General features: G+C 40.7%; 1 protein-coding gene across 13 annotated transcripts in view; it reads left to right on the forward strand.

The window, feature by feature from the left end:
• Positions 1-22583, forward strand: part of MOK (MOK protein kinase) — a 45064-nt gene that overhangs the window by 3289 nt on the left and 19192 nt on the right. For 4 of the 13 annotated variants that reach the window (XR_005053955.2, XR_005053957.2, XR_005053959.2 and 1 more), the window contains exons 2-4: positions 6961-7075; positions 19180-19269; positions 20794-20864. The exons of 3 other annotated variants lie outside the window; for them this stretch is intronic. Coding sequence is in view for 1 of the 10 variants with exons in the window: in XM_036991542.2 (XP_036847437.2) it covers positions 6961-7075; positions 19180-19269; positions 20794-20864 (276 nt within the window). In the remaining 9 variants the exon portion in view is untranslated. Of the gene's footprint in view, positions 1-6960; positions 7076-11239; positions 11337-19179; positions 19270-20793; positions 20865-22583 lie in introns of those variants that run through there. 6 more of the 13 variants (XR_005053960.2, XR_012133659.1, XR_012133661.1 and 3 more) reach the window with 4 other exon arrangements.

Consider the following 22583-nt stretch of genomic DNA (forward strand, 5'->3'; position numbering starts at 1 on the left):
GTCCGTTTTTGTTTTTGTGAGGTTTAATAATTTAGGTAATTTAATTTTCCCTGTGACGCCAAGTACATAATTGGTTCCAGCCCTCTTCATTGAAGTCTCCTGACCTGTTTTGGACCTCAGCAGTAGGAACTCGTGGACATGAGTTTTCTGACATTAGATGATCTCTCAGTTTGTTTTTCTTTGTGCCTTTCCCTGAGGATACTCTCTGCTGTGTATCTGTTCCTCATGTTCCTTATGCTTTCTGCTTATTCCTAACTCTGGCTTGATTTTTTCTTCAGTTTTTTAAAAATTGGAGTATAACATACATATGGAAAACTGTGCAAATTATAAGTGTGCAGGTTGGTGATTTTCATAAAGTGAACATGCTCATGTAATCTGCTCCCAGATCAAGAGAGCATTACCAGCATTCTGGAAGTCCCACTGGGCTCATTCCCGTCGCACCGCTTCCCAAGGTCAACCACTGTTCTGACTTCTAACACTACAAGTTTATTTGTTTTAACTGTTTTGTTGAGATACAATTCATGTACTGTAAAGTTCACTTACTTAAAGTATACACAGTTCAATGATTTTAGGTACTTTTACTGAGTTGCACAACCATCATGATCTGTGAAAATACTTTCATCATCCCCAAAAGAAAGCTGTGCCCCTTAGCAGTCACTCCCCATTTCTCCCTGAGGCAACCCTGCACCAGCTTTCTGTGTCAGCAGATTTGCTGCTCTAGATATTTCATGGAAGTGGACTTCTGTGCTGCGCTTCTTTTTTTTTTATAATAACAGTTTTTTTTGGTATCACTAATATACAATTACATGAGCAACATTGTGGTTACTAGATTCCCCCCATTATCAAGTCCCCACCACATGCCCCATTACAGTCACTGTCCATCAGCGTAGTAAGATGCTATAAAGTCACTACTTGTCTTCTCTATGCTATACTGCCTTCCCTGTGCCCCACCGTACATTATGTCTGCTAATCATAATGCCCCTTATTTCCCTTCTCCCTCCCTTCTCACCCACTCTCCCCAGTCCCTTTCCCTTTGGTAACTGTTAGTCCATTCTTGGGTTCTGTGATTGTGCTGCTGTTTTGTTCCTTCAGTTTTTGCTTTGTTCTTTAATATTCCACATATGAGTGAAATCATGTGGAACTTGTCTTTCTCCGCCTGGCTTATTTCACTGAGCATAATACCCTCCAGCTCCATCCATGTTGTTGCAAATGGTAGGATTTGTTTTCTTCTTATGGCTGAATAATATTCCATTGTGTATATGAACCACCTCTTCTTTATCCATTCATCTGCTGATGGACACTTAGGTTGCTTCCATTTCTTGGCTATTGTAAATAGTGCTGCAATAAACATAGGGGTGCATATGTCTTTTTCAAACTGGGAAGCTGCATACTTAGGGTAAATTCCTTGGAGTGGAATTCCTGGGTCAAATGATGTTTCTATTTTTAGTTTTTTGAGGAACCTCCATACTGCTTTCCACAATGGTTGAACTAGTTTACATTCCCACCAGCAGTGTAGGAGGGTTCCCCTTTCTCCTCATCCTTGCCAGCATTTGTTGTTCCTATTCTTTTATATGTTGGCCATCCTAACTGGTATAAGGTGATATCTCATTGTGGTTTTAATTTGCATTTCCCTGATTATTAGCGATGTGGAGCATCTGTTGGCCATCTGAATTTCTTCTTTGGAGAATTGTCTGTTCATATCCTCTGCCCACTTTTTAATCGGGTTATTTGCTTTTGGTGTTGAGGCGTGTGAGTTTCTTTATATATTTTGAATGTTAGCCCCTTGTCAGATCTGTCATTTACAAATATATTCTCCCATACTGTAGGTTGTCTTTTTGTTATGCTGATAGTATCCTTTGCTGTACAGAAGCTTTTTAGCATGATGTAGTCCCATTTGTTCATTCTTGATATTGTTGTCCTTGCCCTCGGAGATGTGTTCAGAAAGAAGTTGCTCATGTTTATATTCAAGAGATTTTTGCCTATGTTTTCTTCTAAGAGTTTTATGGTTTCATGACTTACATTCAGGTATTTGATCCATTTTGAGTTTACTTTTGTGTATGGGGTTAGACAATGATCCAGTTTCATTTTCTTACATGTAGCTGTCCAGTTTTGCCAACACCAACTGTTGAAGAGGCTTTCATTTCCCCATTGTATATCCATGGCTCCTTTATCATATATTAATTTACCATATATGCTTGGGTTTATTTCTGGGCTTTCTAGTCTGTTCCATTGGTCTATGGGTCTGTTCTTGTGCCAGGACCAAATTGTCTTGATTACTGTTGTGCTGGGCTTCTCTTACCGGGCATGTTTTCAGGGTTCATCCATGTCATAGCAGGTGTCAGAATGTCATTCCTTTCTGTGGATAATATTCCATTGTATGGATGTACAATATTTTGTTTATCTATTCATTATCCATTCGAGTATTTCTGTCTTTGGCTATTATGAGCAATGCTTCTGTGAACACTGGTGTTCAGGTTGTTGTTCAGAAATATGTTTTAATTTCTCTTGAGTATATAGCTAGGAGTGGCGTTGCTGAGTCCTGTGGTAAGAAGAACTGCTGTACTGTTTTCCACAGTGGCTGCACCATCTTACATTCCCACCTGCCATTTATGAGGGTTCCCACTTCTCCCCATCCTCACCAACACTTGGTATTATCTACCATCCTAGTGGGTGTGAAGTGGTATTTTATGTTTTTGTTATTTTTAATTTTCTTATAAATTATTTTTATTCATAGATTGCTATTTGCTTTAAGATGGTATTATATAAAAATACTTAGTTTTTAATTTTATAATACATTTTCTTTAAAGGGACCATGAGGAAACTATCCCTTCAACCCTTAAATTGTTTTTAGTTAATTACTTTTAAAAAATAATGCATATACAAAGTATGACGTTAAAAAAGCAGAAATGGCCTTAGAGTGAAAGTGAAGTCTGCCTTCCGTGCCTGTCCCCCAGCCGTCCAGGGCTCCTCCCCTGAGGCTACCACTCTTGGCACTTTCTTGTGTTCTTTCTAAAGGATAGATAAGCATATATGTGTGAGCGTGTGTATTAGTTTTTATTGCTGGTGTAACAAACTGTCACAAACTCAGTGGCTTAAAAACAACACAAATTTAGTATCTTAGAATCCTGGAAGTCTGTAATGAATCTCACTGGGCTAAATCAAGTTGCTGGCAGGGCTGGCTTCTCTGGAGGCTCTAGGGGAAAACCTGGTTCCTGGCCTCTAACAGCTTCTGCAGGCAGCCCGCACTCCTTGACTTGCAGCCCCTTCTTCTGTCTTCAAAACCACCAGTGTCCCATCTTCCATCTCTCTCTGCCTCTGCCTCCTCTGCCTCCCTCTGCCACTTTCAGGGACCCTGTGATTGCTTCGAGCCAACCCAGTAAAGCCAGGGTCAGCTCTTTACTTGAAGTCTGGCTCATTAGCAATCTTAGCAGTTCCCTCTGCAGGCTTGGTTCCCTCTTGCCATGCAGCCTGATGTCCACAGGCTCCTGGGGTTAGGATGTGGTCATTGTTCTGCCTGACAAGTGTGTATGCTTTTGCTGTTTGAACAAATGTTAACGTAGTTTACACCCTATCTTTGCCTTTTCATTTAATAATATATCTTGAAAGTTTATTCTCTGTCAGAAGCTAGAGAGCTGCCTTATTCCTTTTTATCTGCTACGTAAGGTTCCTTTGTGTGGCTTTTCATAATTTAACTATTTCTTAGGGTGTTTCTTGAGGTGCTAGAGTTTTAAATTTTTATGTAGTCAAATGTATTAGTCCTTTCTGAGTGACTTCTTACCTTGTTATACTTAGAAAGCCTTTTTCCAATGAAATAATTAGTGATTCCTTAGATTAAAAAAATACTAGTTACCTTCTACATTAGAATGGCATAGGGCTGCCCCAACAAATTACCACATATTTGGTGGGTTACAACAGAAATATATTCTTTCACAGTTCCAGAACCCAGGAATCTGAAAACAAGGTGTCAACAGAACTGTGCTCCCTCCCAAGGCTCTGGGGAAGGGTCCTTCCTTCCTCTTCCAGCTTCTGGGGGCTTCAGGCACTGCTTGGCTTGAGGCCACATTGCTCCAGTATCTACCTCCTCTCTATGTCTGTGCGTGTCTTTCTCTCTTATTTTTTTATTGTGCTAAAAAACACATTAACATAAGACCGACCCTCAATTTTTAAGTGTATAGTATTGCTAACCATACGTACGCTGAGTACAACAAATTGCTAGAACTTCTTCATGTTGCATAACTGAAACTCCCCATTTCCCCCTCCCTCCAGCTGCTGGCAACCTCTCTGATTTCCCTGTATGTCTCTTATAAAGACATTCATTGGATTTAGGTCCCACTCACATAAGCCAGACTGTTCTCATTTCAAAATCCTTAATTTAATTACACCTGCAAAGACCGTCTGAATAAGGTCACATTCACCAGTTCTTGTCCTGCGGGTTAGGACAAGAGCATAGCTTTTTGGGGACCACCTTCAGCTCACTACACACTCTCAGCGCTTTTTATCTTGCTGCCTAGAAACCATCTTTGGAAAATAAACATTTGTGAGAAGCTTTAACAATTGCTTCTTCGGTCATTCCTTCAGGAGCTTCTGTATGCACAGCAGCTATAGGCCTCCTGTGGCATTACTACAGTACGGTGGTGGCATATAGCATTTTGAATGGTCACAACATGGTTAGGTGATGTTTTGGGAGAAAAGTATGTTTTCTGATTTCTACAAACGTGTAATTACAAACAGGATTTTCCATTTTGCGTGGCCTGAAGCTAAGATATTTGAAAATGTACACTGAGATTTGTTATTTTGAATAAGATTGAAAGGTGGCTTTAAAACCAGTATTACCTGTATTTGAATATTTATAAATAAGAATAATACCGTATCAAATGCCCTGTATTTATCCAGTTCCTCATGGGGGAGCATCAGTTTTTCCCTATTAAATAATGTTGACCTGACATCCTCATATCATATATACTTCAGCCAGTATTTTTTTACTGGGTAAGTTCTGGAATTAGAATTGCTGGGTCATAGCATATGTACATCTTAAAGATTTAATAGAAATTGTCAAATTGCCCTCAAAATAACTATACCAATTTATACTTCAGCAGTAATGAATGGAATGTATGGGAGTATTTTTAAAGCAAATCCCGAACATCGTGTCATTTCACCTGGAGATACTTTGGCATTTTTTGCTAACAGATGAGGACTTTCCTCATTTTTAAACATATTTCAAAAACATTATCACTTCTAAAGAAAAATGCCTTTTTACTGTTGCTTTGTTCAAATCAGAATTCACACAAGACATTTAACATGTGCCCCATCTAGAAGAGGGGTTGAGGAGGGTGCCCTCCTCCGGAGCTGTACCATTTTACCAGCCTACCCTGTGGTGCTGCAGGCTTGATACCCAAAGGTGACAGGCTTTTTTTTGCGTGTTTCCGTTCTATTGGCTTCTGGTCAGTCCCACACTCATGGCATCCTAGACCTGGCTCCCAGGCGTGCCTCACTTCTCTTGGGCTTGGCTTTGTGCGTCCCTGTCCCAGTCTATGGGGGCTTCCTTGAGTCTCTCTGAAACCGGCGTCTGGGTGGGGTGGGGAGTAGCTGCCTCGCCGCGGTCCTGTTGCAGGGCCCGGCCGCGTGTGCGACGTGAGGTCTCGCAGACTGCTTTCTGTCAAGATTTTCTCATGGCCCCACTCTCCTGGTATCTGGGCTGCAGAAGCTTTTCCAACCCAGAGAGAGACTTTTGCCTTCTGAGCTTTTCTTACTCCCTCCACCTCTGCTTGAAAAGTAGCCGCTCTCTCCTGAGCTCGTGTTGTCTTGAGACGCCTCGCCGAGGCAGCCGGAGGGAGTCCGGGCGCCCGTCCCGCTCTCCACACTTGCCCCGGGCCATCAGGCTCAGCGGGCTCTTGGTCCCTGAGAGGCAGCAGCTGCTGCAGGAGTCTTCCTCACGGGCGGTGTTCTGCCATGGTGGACCAGGCTCTGCAGGCATCCAGCCCGGTACTTGCCACCTGAGTGCATTTTGTAGGTTTCTGTTACTAGTACCCCACTTCAAGATACTCATTTCCCTGTCTGCCAGGAAGAGATTTTACACAGTGAAGTAGAGGCTCATGGGGCTGTTATCTGTGCTGGGGCGCTGGCAGTGGTGGCAAAGCCAGGAAAGCCGCCGTCAGCTCTCAGAAAATGTAAGAATCGCAGGAACCTGCTACGGCTCGGCCAGGCCCTCTGCAGGAGCAGGGCTGCTGCTTTTCCAGGAGAGCGCGCGGAGGCTGCCGGCGCTGTGGCGGCTGCCGAGTGAACGCCCGGGCCGCGCCCACAGCCCCAGCGGGAGCGGCCCCCGCGGGCCCCTGGCCTCCGCTGCTGTCTGAGCCTCTCCTCGCGGGCAGGGCTCGGGGTGCCCTCCTGGCCGCAGACTGCAGGGACCTGGTGCTCCCCAGTAGCACACCACCCAGCTTTGCTTCTCTTTTTTCATGTGAGAAAATCCTGTTCATTTTTTCTCCCAGTTTTATTGAGAAATAATTTGACATCTCTGTATAAGTTTAAGGTGTGCAGCATGATGGTTTGATCTACAAGCTTTGTGAAATGACTGTCACACTAGGTTCAACTAACAGCTACCTTTTCATATAGATCCAATAAAAAGAAAAGAAATTATAAAAGAAAAAAAAAGGAAAAAGAAACCTTTCTCTTTTTGGTGCGAACTGTTAGGATTTACTCTCAGTAACTTTCCCATAAACCATACAGCAGTGTGAGCTCTAGTCATCATGTACGTTACACCCCAGCACTTACCTTATAACTGGACGTTCCTACCTTTTGCCCACTTTACTCCAGCTCCCTTAAAATGAGGGATACACTGAACCTTACAGAAATAGGAGAGCAATCCTCAACATACTGCTATTGGGTTATCTTACAGATAAAAATGTTTTGAGTACAAGATATATGCATAAATAAAACTCAATTTTTGTAACTCTTCATTTATAGACTACAGAGCAATTGGCAAGATAGGAGAGGGAACATTTTCTGAAGTTATGAAGGTGCAGAGCCTGAGAGATGGAAACTACTATGCATGTAAACAAATGAAACAGCACTTTGAAAGGTAGGTGATCGGGGACACACGTCAGGCTACATACAGATACAGGCTTAAATCAGTGAGGCAGCTTAATATCTGTGGGGAAAGTGTATTCATGTACTAATAGGTAAGATACAATCAGATTTCTTTGGGCAGTGAGGATTAATGGTTCATTTTGTTTATCATATTGGATTTTATGCATGTCTAGCTTTACTGTAATATCAATGATTAATAATTAAAGAAAAAGTATATTATAAACATATGCCTCACTTTAAGCAGTTTAGGTGTCCCTAAAAGTTGTATGTATGCTGGACTTTTATAAATGATATCTTGGTTTAAATATATTAGAGGGCCTTGTGATTTAATTATAAATCAGTTAACATGGTGAAGAATAATTTCCAGGTAGGGTTAGAGAAATAACTGGAGTGATCAGTTGCCATTTGCGGAGGGGTCTCTCTAGCTCTGGATTATCCTTTGGGGGACTGTGGGGGAGTTTTCCCTCAGAGCATCTGCTTAAGTCTTCAAGTTTGCAGTTTCTTGGCACATGTGACGTCAACGGCCAAAAACTGGATGTGATTAAGGAACTATCAAAATAATGGAGTAGATGCTGGCTTCACTGCAGCTGTTAAACTTTTCAATAAAGAGGTTTGAAGCTTAGCTTTTTTTTTCAATATTGAAAAAAAAACAGAATATCAAAGCAAGTTTTTCAAAAATACAGCCAGTCCTTCACATTGATGCCAAGCCTTCTGAAATGAAGTGTTCTGGAGTATCGACCTTTATTTTAGACTCCTAGTTTGAAAAATTGTCTCTCAGACCAGAAAGAGGTATAGGGCAGTTAATCGTGTCAAGGAGTGTGGGGAACAGTGGTTTCACTCCCATGACATCCCCAGAGGGGTCCCTGTTTGCACAGGAAGAGAAGTGCTAAGAGATGTGATGTAGCTTGACAGTTGACTCTAGGTTACTAAGTGGGCACAGTCAGGTTTAAACCCAGGTTTCACAGGGTCTGAATCCTCATCCTTCACTACCCGAAGTATATGGCCATTTACTCACCACTGCTGTGACTATGAAGTTACTGGGTTTTTGGTTTTTCCTCTGTTCTGACACTTCTTCCTCCATTTTATGTTTCATTTCCCTCAACTCCATCTTTACCTTTAAACTACTTAGGATAAAGAATTTGATGCACAGTGTACTGATTATGCCATATCTAAATAACAACTTACTTAAACAGCCATCTTTGGGAAATGCATCACAAACCCAGAGTAGCCCAGAAAGGATTTTGAGCAGCTGGATGTGACCCATTTGCACCTTAGGAAAGGACCAGAATCCCTGTCAAGTCCCACTGTCAGGCTCAGGGTCAGATGTCCTTACAAGCAACAACAAGACTTGCCAGCTGTATTTTGGTGAAAAGAGAAGTACAGAAAGTAGACTGGACAAGTAGCCTACAGGCTTCAGGCATTTCTGAGATTGTTGCTGTGTCAGAATATTCATAGTCAGGGTCACTACGTTGAGCTCGTTGTCAAGAGAGATTGCACTTGGTCACAGATGTGCCCTTCAGGAAGGTGAAGATATCTGTAATTAATTTTAGAAAGGTTTCCATCAAAGAAGATTAGAATGCTTTGAGGGGCAGGGGGCGCTCACTGTGTCTGGAGCAGGACCTTCCTGTAACCTCAGTCCCTCTGGAGACCTAAGGGATGCGGTTTCCCAGTGGTGGAGCACATCCCGGGCCCACCGTCTGCCAGGCCCCCGACACACTGCAAGGGCCTCGCCTACCCAAGCCGCGGCTTCCTGGTCGTGAGGTGCCTGAGAACTAAACAAGGGAATGACTAGAAAGTAGCTAGCAAGAAAAAAGTAAGTAAGCAAGCAAGCAAGCAAGCAAATAAATAAATAATAAATAAATAAATAAATAAATAAATAAATAAATGTACTGGCTAAGTGAAGATGAAAGAAAAACAGAAAGTAGCTAGCAAGGTATGGCACATGGTGAATGTTCAAGAGATGGTAGTGTTGTTTACTGTATGTGTAGTCATCATAACTGTATTGCGAAAACTAATGCTCTTTGTCTTAACTTTAAAAGTGGTTAATTAGAATACACTTTTTCCTTTTAAAAACCCATAATAAGTAAAGGTTTTTAATAAAATATCACTAAGTCTGTATTGCGGTTTTTTTTTTTTCAATTAGTTTGTGTGTGGTAGGGATTACCAGCAGGCTTCGGGTTGTGTTGTATAAATCACGGTTCCACATACTGTCTTTACTTAAGAGAAAGGTCACTTGCTCTGGGCTTTTAGTATTTTGTGGCTGTTTAGTGTACAGAATCAGTGAAAGATTCTCCAGCCAGTTTGCACAGGTATCTCCTAGCTTGTGTAATCCAAACCCATGGGGAATTGGACTTTGGATTTTTTCTTATGAGTTCTTGTTTGCTCTTGACACATATGTTCAAATCTATAGGAGATTTCAATCCAGTACTATCGTTACTTATTTAATAATTTCTGCAGTTCAGATTAATAATTTCTGCAGTTTCCAGCTCTGGCCATGGGGGGCTCTTTCAGGTCAGCTCTGCTCTTTTGACATGTCCCATCCTTTTTGTTTTGTTTTGTTTTTCAACACTTTTCTTTTTTTCTTTTTTTTTTTTAACACTGCAAAAATTCTTGAGACTTATCATGTATTTTTTCCCTGCCCCTAAAATCTTCCATTTGTCTAAGGAGCGCTGGTTGGAGAAAGGTACTTAGAAAGTAAGACTGTGACCCCAGCTGTGCTCACTGCTACTGGAATGCCAGTGCCTCTAGGCACTCTTCAGCAGACACAGCCAGTATGTGTGTATATTGATCCACGTAGACACGTATCTATCTCTCCCCGTTACTGTGAGTGGGCATATTGATATAAATAAATAACTGACTAAATAAATGAATTGGAATGAGGGGACAAATCTTCCTTACAGAAAAAGTTCCAGTTAATAAATATAGGAGTGAAGAAAATAGAATTCCACAGAAATCATTAGAATACCACAGTAATAATTTCTGCAGGCAAGATAAACTGATGAATGCTAAAGTTAGGGAAACTTTAGAGAAAACAGGATTTCTTACACAGCCTCAAATTAATTCCCCCCCAAATATTAACTACTGTGGTGGTTTTAATGAATGTTCACAAATAGGTTGATATTCTTTCCTCCAAGAGGTGAGCTTAATTTCCTTTCCTTTGAGTGTAGCTTGAATTTAGTGACTTGCTTCTAAAGGACAGAAAAGAGAAAGGGAAGGATAATAACTTTACAGTGAGAAATCTGGAAGATACCACTTAACTAAATGATTAAGATTAAGGCCGTAAGTAGTAAGACATACTGATATCATATATCCTCTGATATAATGGGACGGGAAGAACATATTACCCCCATGGTATTCTCTTCCAAAGATCCACAATCTCAGTAACTATGAGATTATATCAGATGAGCCGAAATTGAGGGTCATTCTGTAAAATACCTGCCCAGGACCTCTCAAAACTATTGAAGTAATGAAAAACAAAGAAAAACTGAGGAACTGTCACAGAGTGGAGGTACCTAATGGGACCCGACCACTTAATTGCAGGGCGGTATCCTGGGTCCTGGAGGAGGGAAAGACATCAGTGGGAAAACTAGGGAAACCCAAAGAAAGTGTCTGGTTAATAGTTGTACCAATGTTAATCTTTTAGTTTTGATAAATGTTTAATAACATTAGGGGAGGCTGGGTGACAGGGACTTGCTGTACTATCTTGGCAACTGTTTTGTTAGTCTAAAACAATTTCGAAATAAAAAATTAAAACCAAACCAAACTATAAAACAACCAGAAGCAATCTGGAATGACTTGTATTGCTCATAAGCTGCTTCCATTGTTAAAGGTGTCGCTATGGTTTCTGATTTATAGGAAGAAATGACTTTATAGTTTATAAAAGAAAGTTCCAGAAGAAAGACAACTGCCTTGGTGTCAGTTCTAGGAATGAGAATGCCAATACTTCTTTGGATGTTCCAGTGTCACTGGTACTTGGTACACAAGTTTAATGCTGGCTTGGTTCTTTGGTTTTGTTTTTAACCATGAAAATTACATGTCTAGCTTTTTTAGAGTTCTGGATTATCTATCATCATTATTAAACAATTTAATCTTATTCATCTGAAGAATAATTTTAGGTTCCTTTAAAAATCCATTTCTGTTCTACTTATCATCTAAGTGAATCCTTGAAACCAACTTGCACAGTCTGTGTGGGCGGTGTGGCAAATGAGGAGCGGCAACAGGGAGATCACACTGCGTCGTGCAGGCAGCATGAGGTTGGTACTGGCGTCTCCGATGCCCTCCTCCTCCAAGTTCTACTTCCATTCCTTTCCTTCTGCTCTTACTAAAATAGAAATTGAGAGCTTTTGCAAAAAACCTTACTGATATAAAGTCCAGGTACAGTTAAGTACATCAGTGCCTTATTACTTTATCAGAAAGAGTACTTTCAGCTTCTGAGGAATGTTTTCCTCTAGCGTTGCTCAAAGCCTTAGTTTGGGAATAGGGAAGTTAGTTATTTGCCCAAGGCCTGCAACATGACCAAGTCCTTTGATACCTTTTTTGGTATATTTTCACAATGTCTCCCAACCTGTACACACCAGAAGTACACAATTGATAAGAGGCTGGGGGTTTTTGCTATGATATGATTGTACTCTGTATTATTCCTATAGTAATATTATAAAGAAATGGAGTGAGTCTGTTTTTTTAAAAAATCGTTAGTCTTGATATTTAGAGGATCTTTTTGTCTTGACGCGATAAGATTTGCACATGTGCTTATCCTAGTCCAAAGGTAGAACTGACAGCTCTCCCACTTTCAGCTGTGTGACTTTGGGCAATTCCTTAATCTCCCTGTGCCTTAGTTTCTTTGTGTATGCAATGGAGATAACCGGTCTCCTCCGCACGGGGTCATTATGAGGGGTAAATAATGCAGGCACAGTGCTGGTACACAGTAATACAGCAACTTGCAGAATAACATTAGTGCAAGTTAGAAAGATTGGAAGACTGTTTTGAAAACCGAGGTGAGATAATAGAAATAATAATAATAATGAAGATTGCAGCGGTTGCTCACTGAGAATGTGGTGCTGTGCCCAGCAGCGAGTGAGTTCCGTGGGCATGCCGTGTAGTCCTTGCTGCAGCCCCGGGAGGAAGGACTGCTGTTGCCTTCCTGCAGACCAGGGGGTCATGGTGTTGAGAGGTGAGTTCCCTATCCTGCCCGGTGTTACCCAGCTGGCAAGCTGTGGAGCTGAACATGGGACCCAAATCTGTGTAGGTCCAAGGGCCTGTATTCTTCCCAGTAGTCGTCACTGCTGCAGAATGTAATGCAGCCTGCTGGTCTGACTTGGTACACAGTTTGTCCCAAGTCGCATCACTAACTGGCCCTCAGATTGCTTTTACAAAAACATGAAGTCTGCTTTGTAAGGTTATAAATAAAAATAAAGAAGTTCATGAGTGACTCATGAACTTTTTAAAAAAATTTTAACTTAGAAGTAATATATAGAAAAATTCAAACAAAGTAAGCCGAACAGTATAATGAACCTCCCAGGTACCCAGCAGCTGGAATCAACAACCCTGTGATTTTCATTTAATTTTTACCTCTAGTCTATTTTCCCTTTTTGTTATTATTATATGGTGTTTTTAAGGCAAATTTTGCATATATTGAAATGCATATTTCTTAATTGTATAATTTTGGCAAATCGATATTCTTATATAATGAAGATATAGAACATTTCTGTCAACTGAGAAAGTTCCTTCATGTTCCTTTTCAGTCAGGTGTCCACCTCCATCCCAGGCAATTACTGTTCTGTGTTTTTTTCCTTTATCCTTTTCTAGCAATTCCTGTTAAATGGGATCTCACAGTATATACTCGAGTGTCCAGCTCCTTTACCTCATATAAAGTCTCTGAGATTCATCTGTACTGTTGTCCCCATAGTTCACACCTTTTTACTGCCCAGTAGAATTCATTCCAGTCTATGACTTACAGCCCAGTCTGTTTATCCATTCTCCTGTTAATAGACTTTTGGATGGTTTCCAGTTTGGCACTGTTTTGAATAAAGCTGCCTCAAAACTCTCATAAAAGACTTGTTGGAGTATATGCTTTCATTTTTCTTAGGTAATTACCTAGAATAGAATCACCGAGTCAAAGGGTAGGTGTATGCTTAACTTTATAAGAAACTGCCAAGCCTTTTTCCAAAGTGATTATACCTTTACATTCCCACCAGTTGGGAGAGTTCCAGTTGCTCCATATCCTCACCAGCATTTGATGTTGTTAGTCTTTTAAATTGTAGTCATTCTGGTGAGTGTGTAGTGTTATCTGACTGTGGTTTTAGTTTCTACTTCTTCTTGGTGACTGACAATGATGACTACATATTCATAGGCTTATTGCCCATTCATGTATCTCCTTTTGTGAAATGGGTAAGAGTATTTCTTCCTTAAATGTTTGAAATAATTCTCTAGTGAAATCATCAGGGCCTAGAAGTTTCTTTGTGGGGAGGTTCTCCCCCAACCCCCCATAATGTACATTACAACATAATTAATAGTGGTAAAAACTGAAAACAAAATGAAGTAGTGGAATGGGTAATAATATCATGGCACATCTGTACTATGGAATATTAAAGAATCAAATAGCACCAGGGAAAAAGGTGGTGGTATGAGAAGTGAGGCAGAAACCTCCTCCCAAAACCACATGTAAGACGAAAATACAGCAAATAAAACTAATTCTGAAAGAGTGACCAGAAAGAAGACTGCAATAGATGGCCTACATCTGGGGAAAAGAGTAGACCTCATGGAAAAGAGTTAAAGTAGCGAAGCCATGATCCGGCAGGACCCAAGTCCTCCCCCCACCGCAGCTCACAGGCCAGAGGAAGAGAAATGGAGCAGGGAGGGAGTACAAGCCCAGGACTGCTAAACACCCACCCCTGGAGAGCTGCTCCGGGAGCACAAACCCACATTACATGGTGCTCTGGAGATTAGTGGGGTTGAAAAACAAAGACAGGCAGAATACTTAGAGAGACTGAGATTCCAGCTACTTGTGGAGAACAGATACCCACAACTGGCCACTCTGGAACAAAAGAAAGGCAGGCACTTTACACTTAGAAAGACTTCCCAACAGAAAGAGGGTTGCTAAAGTGGCAAGGATTACAGAGAGATTGCTGCTCAGGAGAAAAGACAGGTGGACAAATCATCCCAGCACACTCAGCCCAGTAGGTTGGAAACTTTCAGGAGCTTCATACCTCCATCTCCCTGGGTGACAGTGAAGCCCTGAGGCCCCCCACTGCAATACACAGCCTGCCGCTCCTTCCTCCACACCAGCACCAGTTCAGAAACCTGCTGTACCCACTATTGTGCCAGGCCAGCTGGAGGGTGGCCCCACCTATAGCAGCTACAAGGGCATAAAGCAGAGGGTACTCCCTGCATGCTCAGGCCACTGGCCCTGGCCATGGAGGCAGGAACTGCAGCTTGGAAGCAGGAAAGAGCACTCCCCTTCCAATAGGCACCAGTGCCGCTCACCTGCAATCCCTGCCATTGCTCCAGGTGCTGAGTAGCTCCAGAGAGTAGAACTTCTGGGTGCTAGAGGGTGCTGCCTACAAAAAGTTATTATTTCATATTATTTATCAGAAATATGAAAAGGCAAAACAATCTTGTACAAACCAAAGACCCTCAAACACCAGAAAGAGGGCTAAGTGAAACTGAAATCACCAATCTTCTTGATAAAGATTTCAAAATAAAAATTATAAACATGCTTGTGAAGCTACAGAAAAATATTCAAGATCTCAGGGAGGACTTCAAGAAAGATAGAAACTTTTAAAACTACAGTATCTGAAATGAAACATATAACGGAGGGATTTAAAAGCAGATTAGATAAGGTAGAGGAGACGGTAAATGAAATTAGAGAACAGTAATATAAAGAAGCTGAGGCACAGAGAGAAAAAAAGGATCTCTAGGAATGAAGAATAATGAGAACTGTGTGACCAATCCAAATGGAATAATATTCACATTATAGGGGTACCAAAAGAAGAAGAGAGAGAAAAAGGGATAGAAAGTGTCTTTGAGAAAATAATTGCTGAAAACTTCCCCAAATCTGGGGAAGGAAATGGTCTCTCAGGCCATGGAAGTGAACAAATCTTCCAATACAAGGTATCCAAGGAAGAAGAAAACACCAAAACATATAATAATTATGTTTTTTTGTTTAATGTTTTTAGATTAAAAGTAATTTGTCCATTTAATCTTAATTGTCATATTTATTGACATGCAGTTGTTCATAATATTTCCTTTTTGCTTTTTAATATCTACTTTTCATTCCTGTTATAGGTTGATTGCATTAGGGTTTTATGTCATTTTTCCTCCATTAGTCTTTCATGGGTTTATCAGTTTTATTATTTTTTTAAAGAATCAACTTTGGGCTTTATTGATTTTCTCTTATTATTTTCTAGTTCATTGATTTCTGTTCTCTTTATTCTTTATTCATTTCACCTTTTCTGTTCTTTATTATTGCTTTTCTTTTACTTTGTATTTAACTTACTCTTATTTTCTGTCTTAAGATGAAAACTTAGATAATTGACTTAAACCATTTCTTCCTTTGTAACATGAGCATTTAAAGCCATAAATATCCTTCTAAGCACTGTTGGACCTGCATTTTATAAATTTTGATATGATGTGCTTTCTTACTGCTTGGTTTGAAATGTTTTCTGATTTTTCTTGTAATTTCTTCTTTACCCATGAATTATTTACAAGTATGTTACTTAATTTGCAAACATTTGGGCCTTTCTAGGTAGCTTATTACTATTACTGATTTCTAATTTAAATCCATTGTGGTCAGAGAACATGTTCTATAAATATTTATTATTTTTAAATTTAGTGAAACTTATCTTTGGGTCCAGCACATTGTTTATCAGAGTGAGTGTTCTATATCTACTTGAAAAGCATATTTTATCTGTAGGTGTTGAATACACTGTCAGTTAGGTCAAGGTAGTTAATACTACTGTTACAATCTGTATCTTGACTGAATTTTTGAATAATTGCTCTACCAATTATGGTTGAGCAGTGTGAAGACCTCTAACACTTTCTTCTTTTAGTGCTGTCAGTTTTTAACTTCATGTGTATTGAGGCTTTGTTATTTAGCACATACACACTTAATAATTGCCATGTCTTCCTGATGTATTGGGCCTTTTTATCCTCATGAAATCATAAATAGTAATAATCCTTATTTTGAAATTGGTTTTGTCTAGTATTAATATAGCCACTTCTTTGTCCCCTTCACCTTGAGGACTTCATTCCTACAGATTGGATTGGTTAGGTAATCTTACTTCCCATAAAATACTTTTGATGAAACAAAATGTTGAAATTTCATAAATAACCATTTTTATTTTTTAAAGACTTAGACCTGCTAATTATAATTATTTCCAATTGTAGAAAAAAATTCATTTTTGGTAGATACAGATATCATCTGGTTCTTTTTGAAGCAGGGACTGCCTGCATTCCTCTATGCTCAATTCCATGATATTTTCTATTTCTAACAGAATGAAAAACAAACTGAATGTCCCCTGATCACAAAATTCAAACAACTTCAAGGCAAAGGAAAGTGGTTATTTCTAGATCTTAAATTTTTTTTTCATGATTTTTAAGAGAGAACAGAGTTGATGTGGATGTTATTAAGCACTGATATTTGAACAAAGACAAGCAATACCTAGAGAAATGTGCCTTTCTAAATGTACTGGTTAATGCCTGTGAAGGATTCTGTGTGCAATAAGTAAAATGTGTTTCAGGGTAAGATAATTAGTTTTCATATTAAAGATGAGAAGAGTGGATATTTGTCTAAATGACATGGCTGACTACCTAGTTTTAAAAACTAATTTTTTTCAGGGTGTTCAAGAATTAAATTTCAAATAGGGTGCTAGAATTATTGCTGGCCCCAATTTGTTTCTTGCTGTTTCCACCTAAAGCAGGGTATCTCAGCCTTGGCACTATGGACTTTTGGGCCTGGCTTAGTGTTTGTTGGGCTCTGCAATATAAGGTGTTTAGCAAAGGTATTTAGCATCATCACCGGCTGCTACCACTGAATGCCATTATCATTCCCTCTCCAACGTGCAGCACCTAAAAATGTCCCCAGATATTGTCAAATGTCTTCTGGGGGCAAGGTCCCCCAGTTGAGAGCTACTGACTCATGGCATGCTATATATAGGCAGATGCATGACACCAGGCAGAGGTGGGGGTCTTCAGGGGCCTCTTCCTGAATCAGGCACCCCCTCAAGATATGGGGCTGAGAAGAGCCTTGGTGGCCTCTTCCAAAGCAGCCCCCGAGAAGGGGATGGAAAGGTTCTCTTCAATCGGTTGCTTACGTGCTCCCCAAAGAATGTTTCACTTGATGTTTTTTCCTTCCTTTTGCCTTATTTGTGTCTTTATCATCTCCCCTGCTCTAAGGAAAAATACTATTTCTATCATGTCATTCAAAGGATGGTTTGGAGTTGGTGCATTCTCTGGAGCCCTAGTTTTAAGGGATGGTGACTAGATAGTTTGTAAGAATGGGTCCTGGGGACAAAAAGTTTGGGAAATGTTGGTTTAAATAAAGGTAAACTGTTGTATTAATTTTGTAGGGTTTTGAAAGCTTTAGTATCAACTATAAATTGTGACTCTCCAAAAGGAACTAGAGTGGGCCTGTCTCAAACTCATGAAATATCTTCAAAGCATTCTCTAGGGAAATAACATTCTATGGAACACACTTTGGGAAGCACCGCTCTAGAGGCATTTAGGACAGGCGCTGGTTCTGCGGGCCAGGGTGCTGCTGAGGAACAGGCGGTAGGGTGGGTACCAGGCTCATGTAATGAATGGAGAAAGTCACGATCAGTTTCTTTACACACCAGTATGGCTGTTGAGATGGTTATTAAAGTAGTGAAAGACTCATATTCTGGTGGTAAATAGCTGCCATCCTTGAACTTCTTAAGTGCTGCCCTTCCACCCCTGCCCTGCCCCTGGCCCCTGGCCCCTGGCCCCAGACTTCCCCTCTTTCCAGCAGCTACAGAGTCTGTGCCTGGTTCCGAAAACCCTCCCCTGCTCCGCCCCCCACTTCGGACCCTGTTCCAGCATTATGGGCTCTTCATTTCTGGTTGGTTGGTGGCCGTGGCACATAAACAGCTAACACTTTGAACTCCATCCTGGGTGTGAGAGAGGTGATAAAGGAGAGTAATGAAAAAGGGGTCTAAAACTTTTAGTCAGAATTATCTTTATACCCAGACTATTCAGGCTCTTCTTATATATCAGGTCCCCCGTTTGTTGGCTAGAACAGGAGAGAGACTGAAAATATTCAGCCATATTGACTTAGGATAATAATAATATACTATTGGATATAACTATAATTACTCTTTGAATAACCAAACAAAATGTAGAGCTTTACACTTTAAGTTAGAAGTTGGCAGAATGGTTTTGCCAGTTCAAAGAAAGAATATTTCCACAACTGGTTTCTTTTAGAGCATTTAAGATGGAAGTCGCTGTTGGTTGGGTCATTCGACTGAGTATGAGCCCTCGGGCCCATCCATAGGCAGGGGCGTCTCCTGAAAAGGGGTCTGTCTGGAGGGTGGTGACAACCGGCCTCAGGCTGTCAGCTTGTGTTACATTTGTAGTGCCATGGTTTTGAATGTGAATACAGTGTCAGGCAGAGCAGCTTTCATAAAGCCTGCCGAGGACACCACTCATCAGGTGAATGAAATTGAAAAAAAGTACAGCTTTCATTAAAGGTAAGAAGTAAGGGTGGATCTCTTCATAGAAATTTGAAATGCTTATTTTCATGTGGCATTTAGTAGGCTAGTTCCCATAAATTAATAGGAAATTTTTGTATCTGTTTCTGTGTTTATTAATTGTGAAAGAAACTACCAAGGTATTTTTTCAAGAGCTTAGGTGGGAAAAATGTGAATATATGTCCAAAGCAATAAGAAACTGGATTTTTATAGGATGATCCAGAAATGAAATATGCTTACATTAAACTGCTAATGGGAGAAATAAAACTTGTTAACTTGCTTGAAGTGTTTGTGACTTTCTCAGTTGTGATCATAGATAATAAAGATTTAATAACCTGAAGTTTAAAGTTGACTTAAATTATACATTAGTTGTTTATCTTTACCTGCATGGTAGTATTGAGCAAGTGAACAACCTACGGGAGGTACAAGCACTGAGGCGCCTGAATCCACACCCAAACATCCTCACATTGCATGAAGTGGTTTTGTAAGTATATTCAGAGCTTTAAAAAGTACTTAAATTTGATGATAATGATTAAATCTCTTTTTAAGAAAGAAAACCATGGTAGTTATGTAAAATATTTGCTCAGAGAGCAGTTTTCATTTTATCTTAAGTTACATATTTATTTGGACAAATGTGTATCTGATTCCTAATGTGGAAATGCCTTCATGTAGATGACTCCGTAGCATACAAGTACACATGATTCAAGAGGGCCCTCCCTGTAGCTTAGTCACGCTTCTGTATGGAGGTGGCTGGGCCTCGGAGGCCACGGGTGGGAATTATGATCTGGTGGAAAGCCCTGTTGCCATAGTTCAAGGAAGTGTGTGCTTTGTCCTTGCAGCTTGCCGTCTGCACAAGCCCATGTAGCCTTTCTGACTATAACTGATAAGATTTCAGGGGATTTTCATTTTCAGTACGGGAGAGTTTCTGTAAGGCTTACTTACTGATCAGGAAGCAGCGCACAGCTCGCCCGCGCGTGCTGGCAGCTCTGCCCCGCACTTCTGACGCTGAGACAGGTGCTCAGCCACGGCTCAGGCCCTGCCTTTGCGTGGGCTGGGGCGGCACTGAGCTGAGGGGTGCCCCGTGTGGGAAGCGCTCTGCTGCTCCCTCTAGGCCTTCAGAGCCAGCCAAGAAACAACAGTCTGACAATTAAAGTGCAGCAGATTTTAATCAGAGCATTCAGTAGTTTTAAAGTCAGAATAAAACGCTGTGGGCAACCACATGGCCTCCTGGCCTGCAGTACTCTGAGCTGTCGGTTCCGGCCAGGCCCAGAGCGTGTCGACTGCATGCAGTCACCGAGCCGCCGTACGTGTGCTTTACGAAGCACTTCTGTCCGGGATCACACCTGGGCTTCCTAAGAGCCCTGAGAGACCGTAAAGACCCTTTCCAGACCCACCTGAGGCACACCAGGCAGGGTCTGGGGTTATATATATATATATATTGTCCCCAGCCCAGCTCAGGGGTCCCTTAAGGGCTGTTGGAACTCAGGAGAAGCTGGTGGCTTGGCCAGAGGCCTCTGTCCCTGCTTTGTGCACGTGCTAGCGTGGCGTGAGCCTGTGTCCCTTTTCCCTTGCCTGGTGTTTGGATTTTGCTCCCTGGCATTGTAGTTTATCCCATTACATGGAAGAAGTTTAAGTAAATTAAAACTAAATTTACAGTCACAGAGTATGAATTAAATTATTTTTGCTTTGATTGTTTTGCTTAGCTGACTCCTTCACCTCATTTCTTCTTTCTGCTGATGGTTATTTTTATATTTTTAAGGTACAGCTCTGAAAAGGGGGGGCAGCTTTTAGAATTTTTACTTGGAGTAGGGTTTTATTATTTTTAATTAATTTTACTTGAAATATTGATTAAAACCCAAGAGTTCTGTTTCAGTCATTACACATGGGTCTTTGTCTAACATGGGGGAGCTTTATGTTTACCAGAAATGTTTACAAATGAATTAATTTTTTTATTATACTTTCTGATTAAGATGAGAAAAATATTTTAAAAACCTTCTTTCTTCTCCAGTGACAGAAAATCTGGTTCTCTTGCACTAATATGTGAACTTATGGACATGAATATTTATGAGCTAATACAAGGTATGTAGAATAATTTGCAAGCTATTCTAAGACCTTCTTTTAAAGCTTGTAGTTTTATTTCTCGAAACCATTAGTCACCATAGTGCAGTAGTTATATATGAATATATAGTACTGGACCACTTCAATCTTGGGAGGTTTTTTCTGGCAAACTAGTCTACCCAGAGCATGGCTGCAAATGAGAAGTAAAGCCACAAGGCCTTGCAGCTGGCCAGCTGATGTGGGTGAGGATGGTACAGTGGACATGGAGCCAGCTCAGGTCTTTGATACCATGGATCTCTGTTGGGGGTGCTGTGCCCCCAGGCCGGTCCCGTTCTGAGAATCACGCTTCTGGCACTGCTGTTGCCCAGCCTTCTATTCTATGCATCATTCCCCCAAATATAAATCCTTCAGATGACAGATGACCTTCTATATTTGGATCCTTACAAAGTCTCCTGTATTACAGGGTGCTCATTCATTTCCTTGTTTTGCACAGTCAAGCACCGTTTGGGAAAGCACCTGTGCCTGAGCCAACCTCAGTCTGGGCTGTTTTTGGAGGCTTTCAGAGGTCACCTAAGAGAAATAGAGATGAGGAGGAGGCAGATGGTTGCCCCACATTTTACAAATATCCCTGGGGGGCTGACCTCACAGTGTGTTAGAGGTGGGACAAATGAGCCTTGGAAATATTACTGGGAAAGCAACTGAGGAAGGTTATGTTTTATAGATCACATGTATTTAACAGAGTGTCAGGATAGGGTATCAAGTACAACCAAGATAAAAAAACCACCAAACTTTATTAGTTAATTTACAATAATCTTTTTACCAGTGAGCCAACATTTTTCTTTTTAATGAACCTACATAATCACTTCCTTTGTTTAGTAGCAATTCTCTTGATGTATGATAGGTGTCTTATGTTAGAATTCTGATCATTGCTTCCTAGAGTGTGGTATTTCAACACTCAGGAGGAGGGGATAATTTTCAGCAAGTTTCTTTGTGTTCAGACATTTGAGAAATCTTTGTTTAGAAATAAGTATCTTTAATTTGCAGTAGTAGGGGAATTGTATAACTAGAAAAATTGAAACCATTTCTTTTAATTTGTCTACAGAAAGAAATTGTAGAAAACAGATCATTATAGATCAGTGGACATTCATTCATCACGTAGACATTGGGTCCTTCGGCCAGGTGCCCTGCTCAGTGCACGGAGTCTAAGATGCTGTCACTAGCACATTCTAGTTTCAGTTAAAACTTGGGGAAAATGGTTGATGGTGATTGTAAGATACTAAATATTGGGCTATATGTCATGATCTCAGAGTGTTACAATGTGAATTGCAGAAAGAAGTTTGCCTTAGAAGTGATGAATTACAGCCGTAGCTCTGTCCCTTCAGTGAATGGGCACTAACTGACGATCTGCTCTTGTCGGTGATGATACTGACTTATTGAAAACCAAGTCAATCACTGAAGCTTTTCCTAATAGAATAACAATTCATTTCACTTGAATTACTACCCTCTTGGATTATTAGAATATTGAGGAGCACTTTTAAAAATGGAAGACCCAGTTATGACATGAGAGAGTGACCCTGCAGGCTTACCGAGTTGCCTGTACGCACAGCAGTGTGCAAGGTCTGGTAAAGGTGGAGAGGGAGCTTAGGAGAGGCATTTTTTGACATTCTACTACACTCTTTATGGTAGAGATAAATTGCAGGAAAGTGAAATCATTCGAGAAAATAAGTTGCTCAGGGTAAT

The sequence above is a fragment of the Manis javanica genome, chromosome 8 (assembly GCF_040802235.1).
Source record: "Manis javanica isolate MJ-LG chromosome 8, MJ_LKY, whole genome shotgun sequence".
Lineage (NCBI taxonomy): Eukaryota > Metazoa > Chordata > Mammalia > Pholidota > Manidae > Manis > Manis javanica.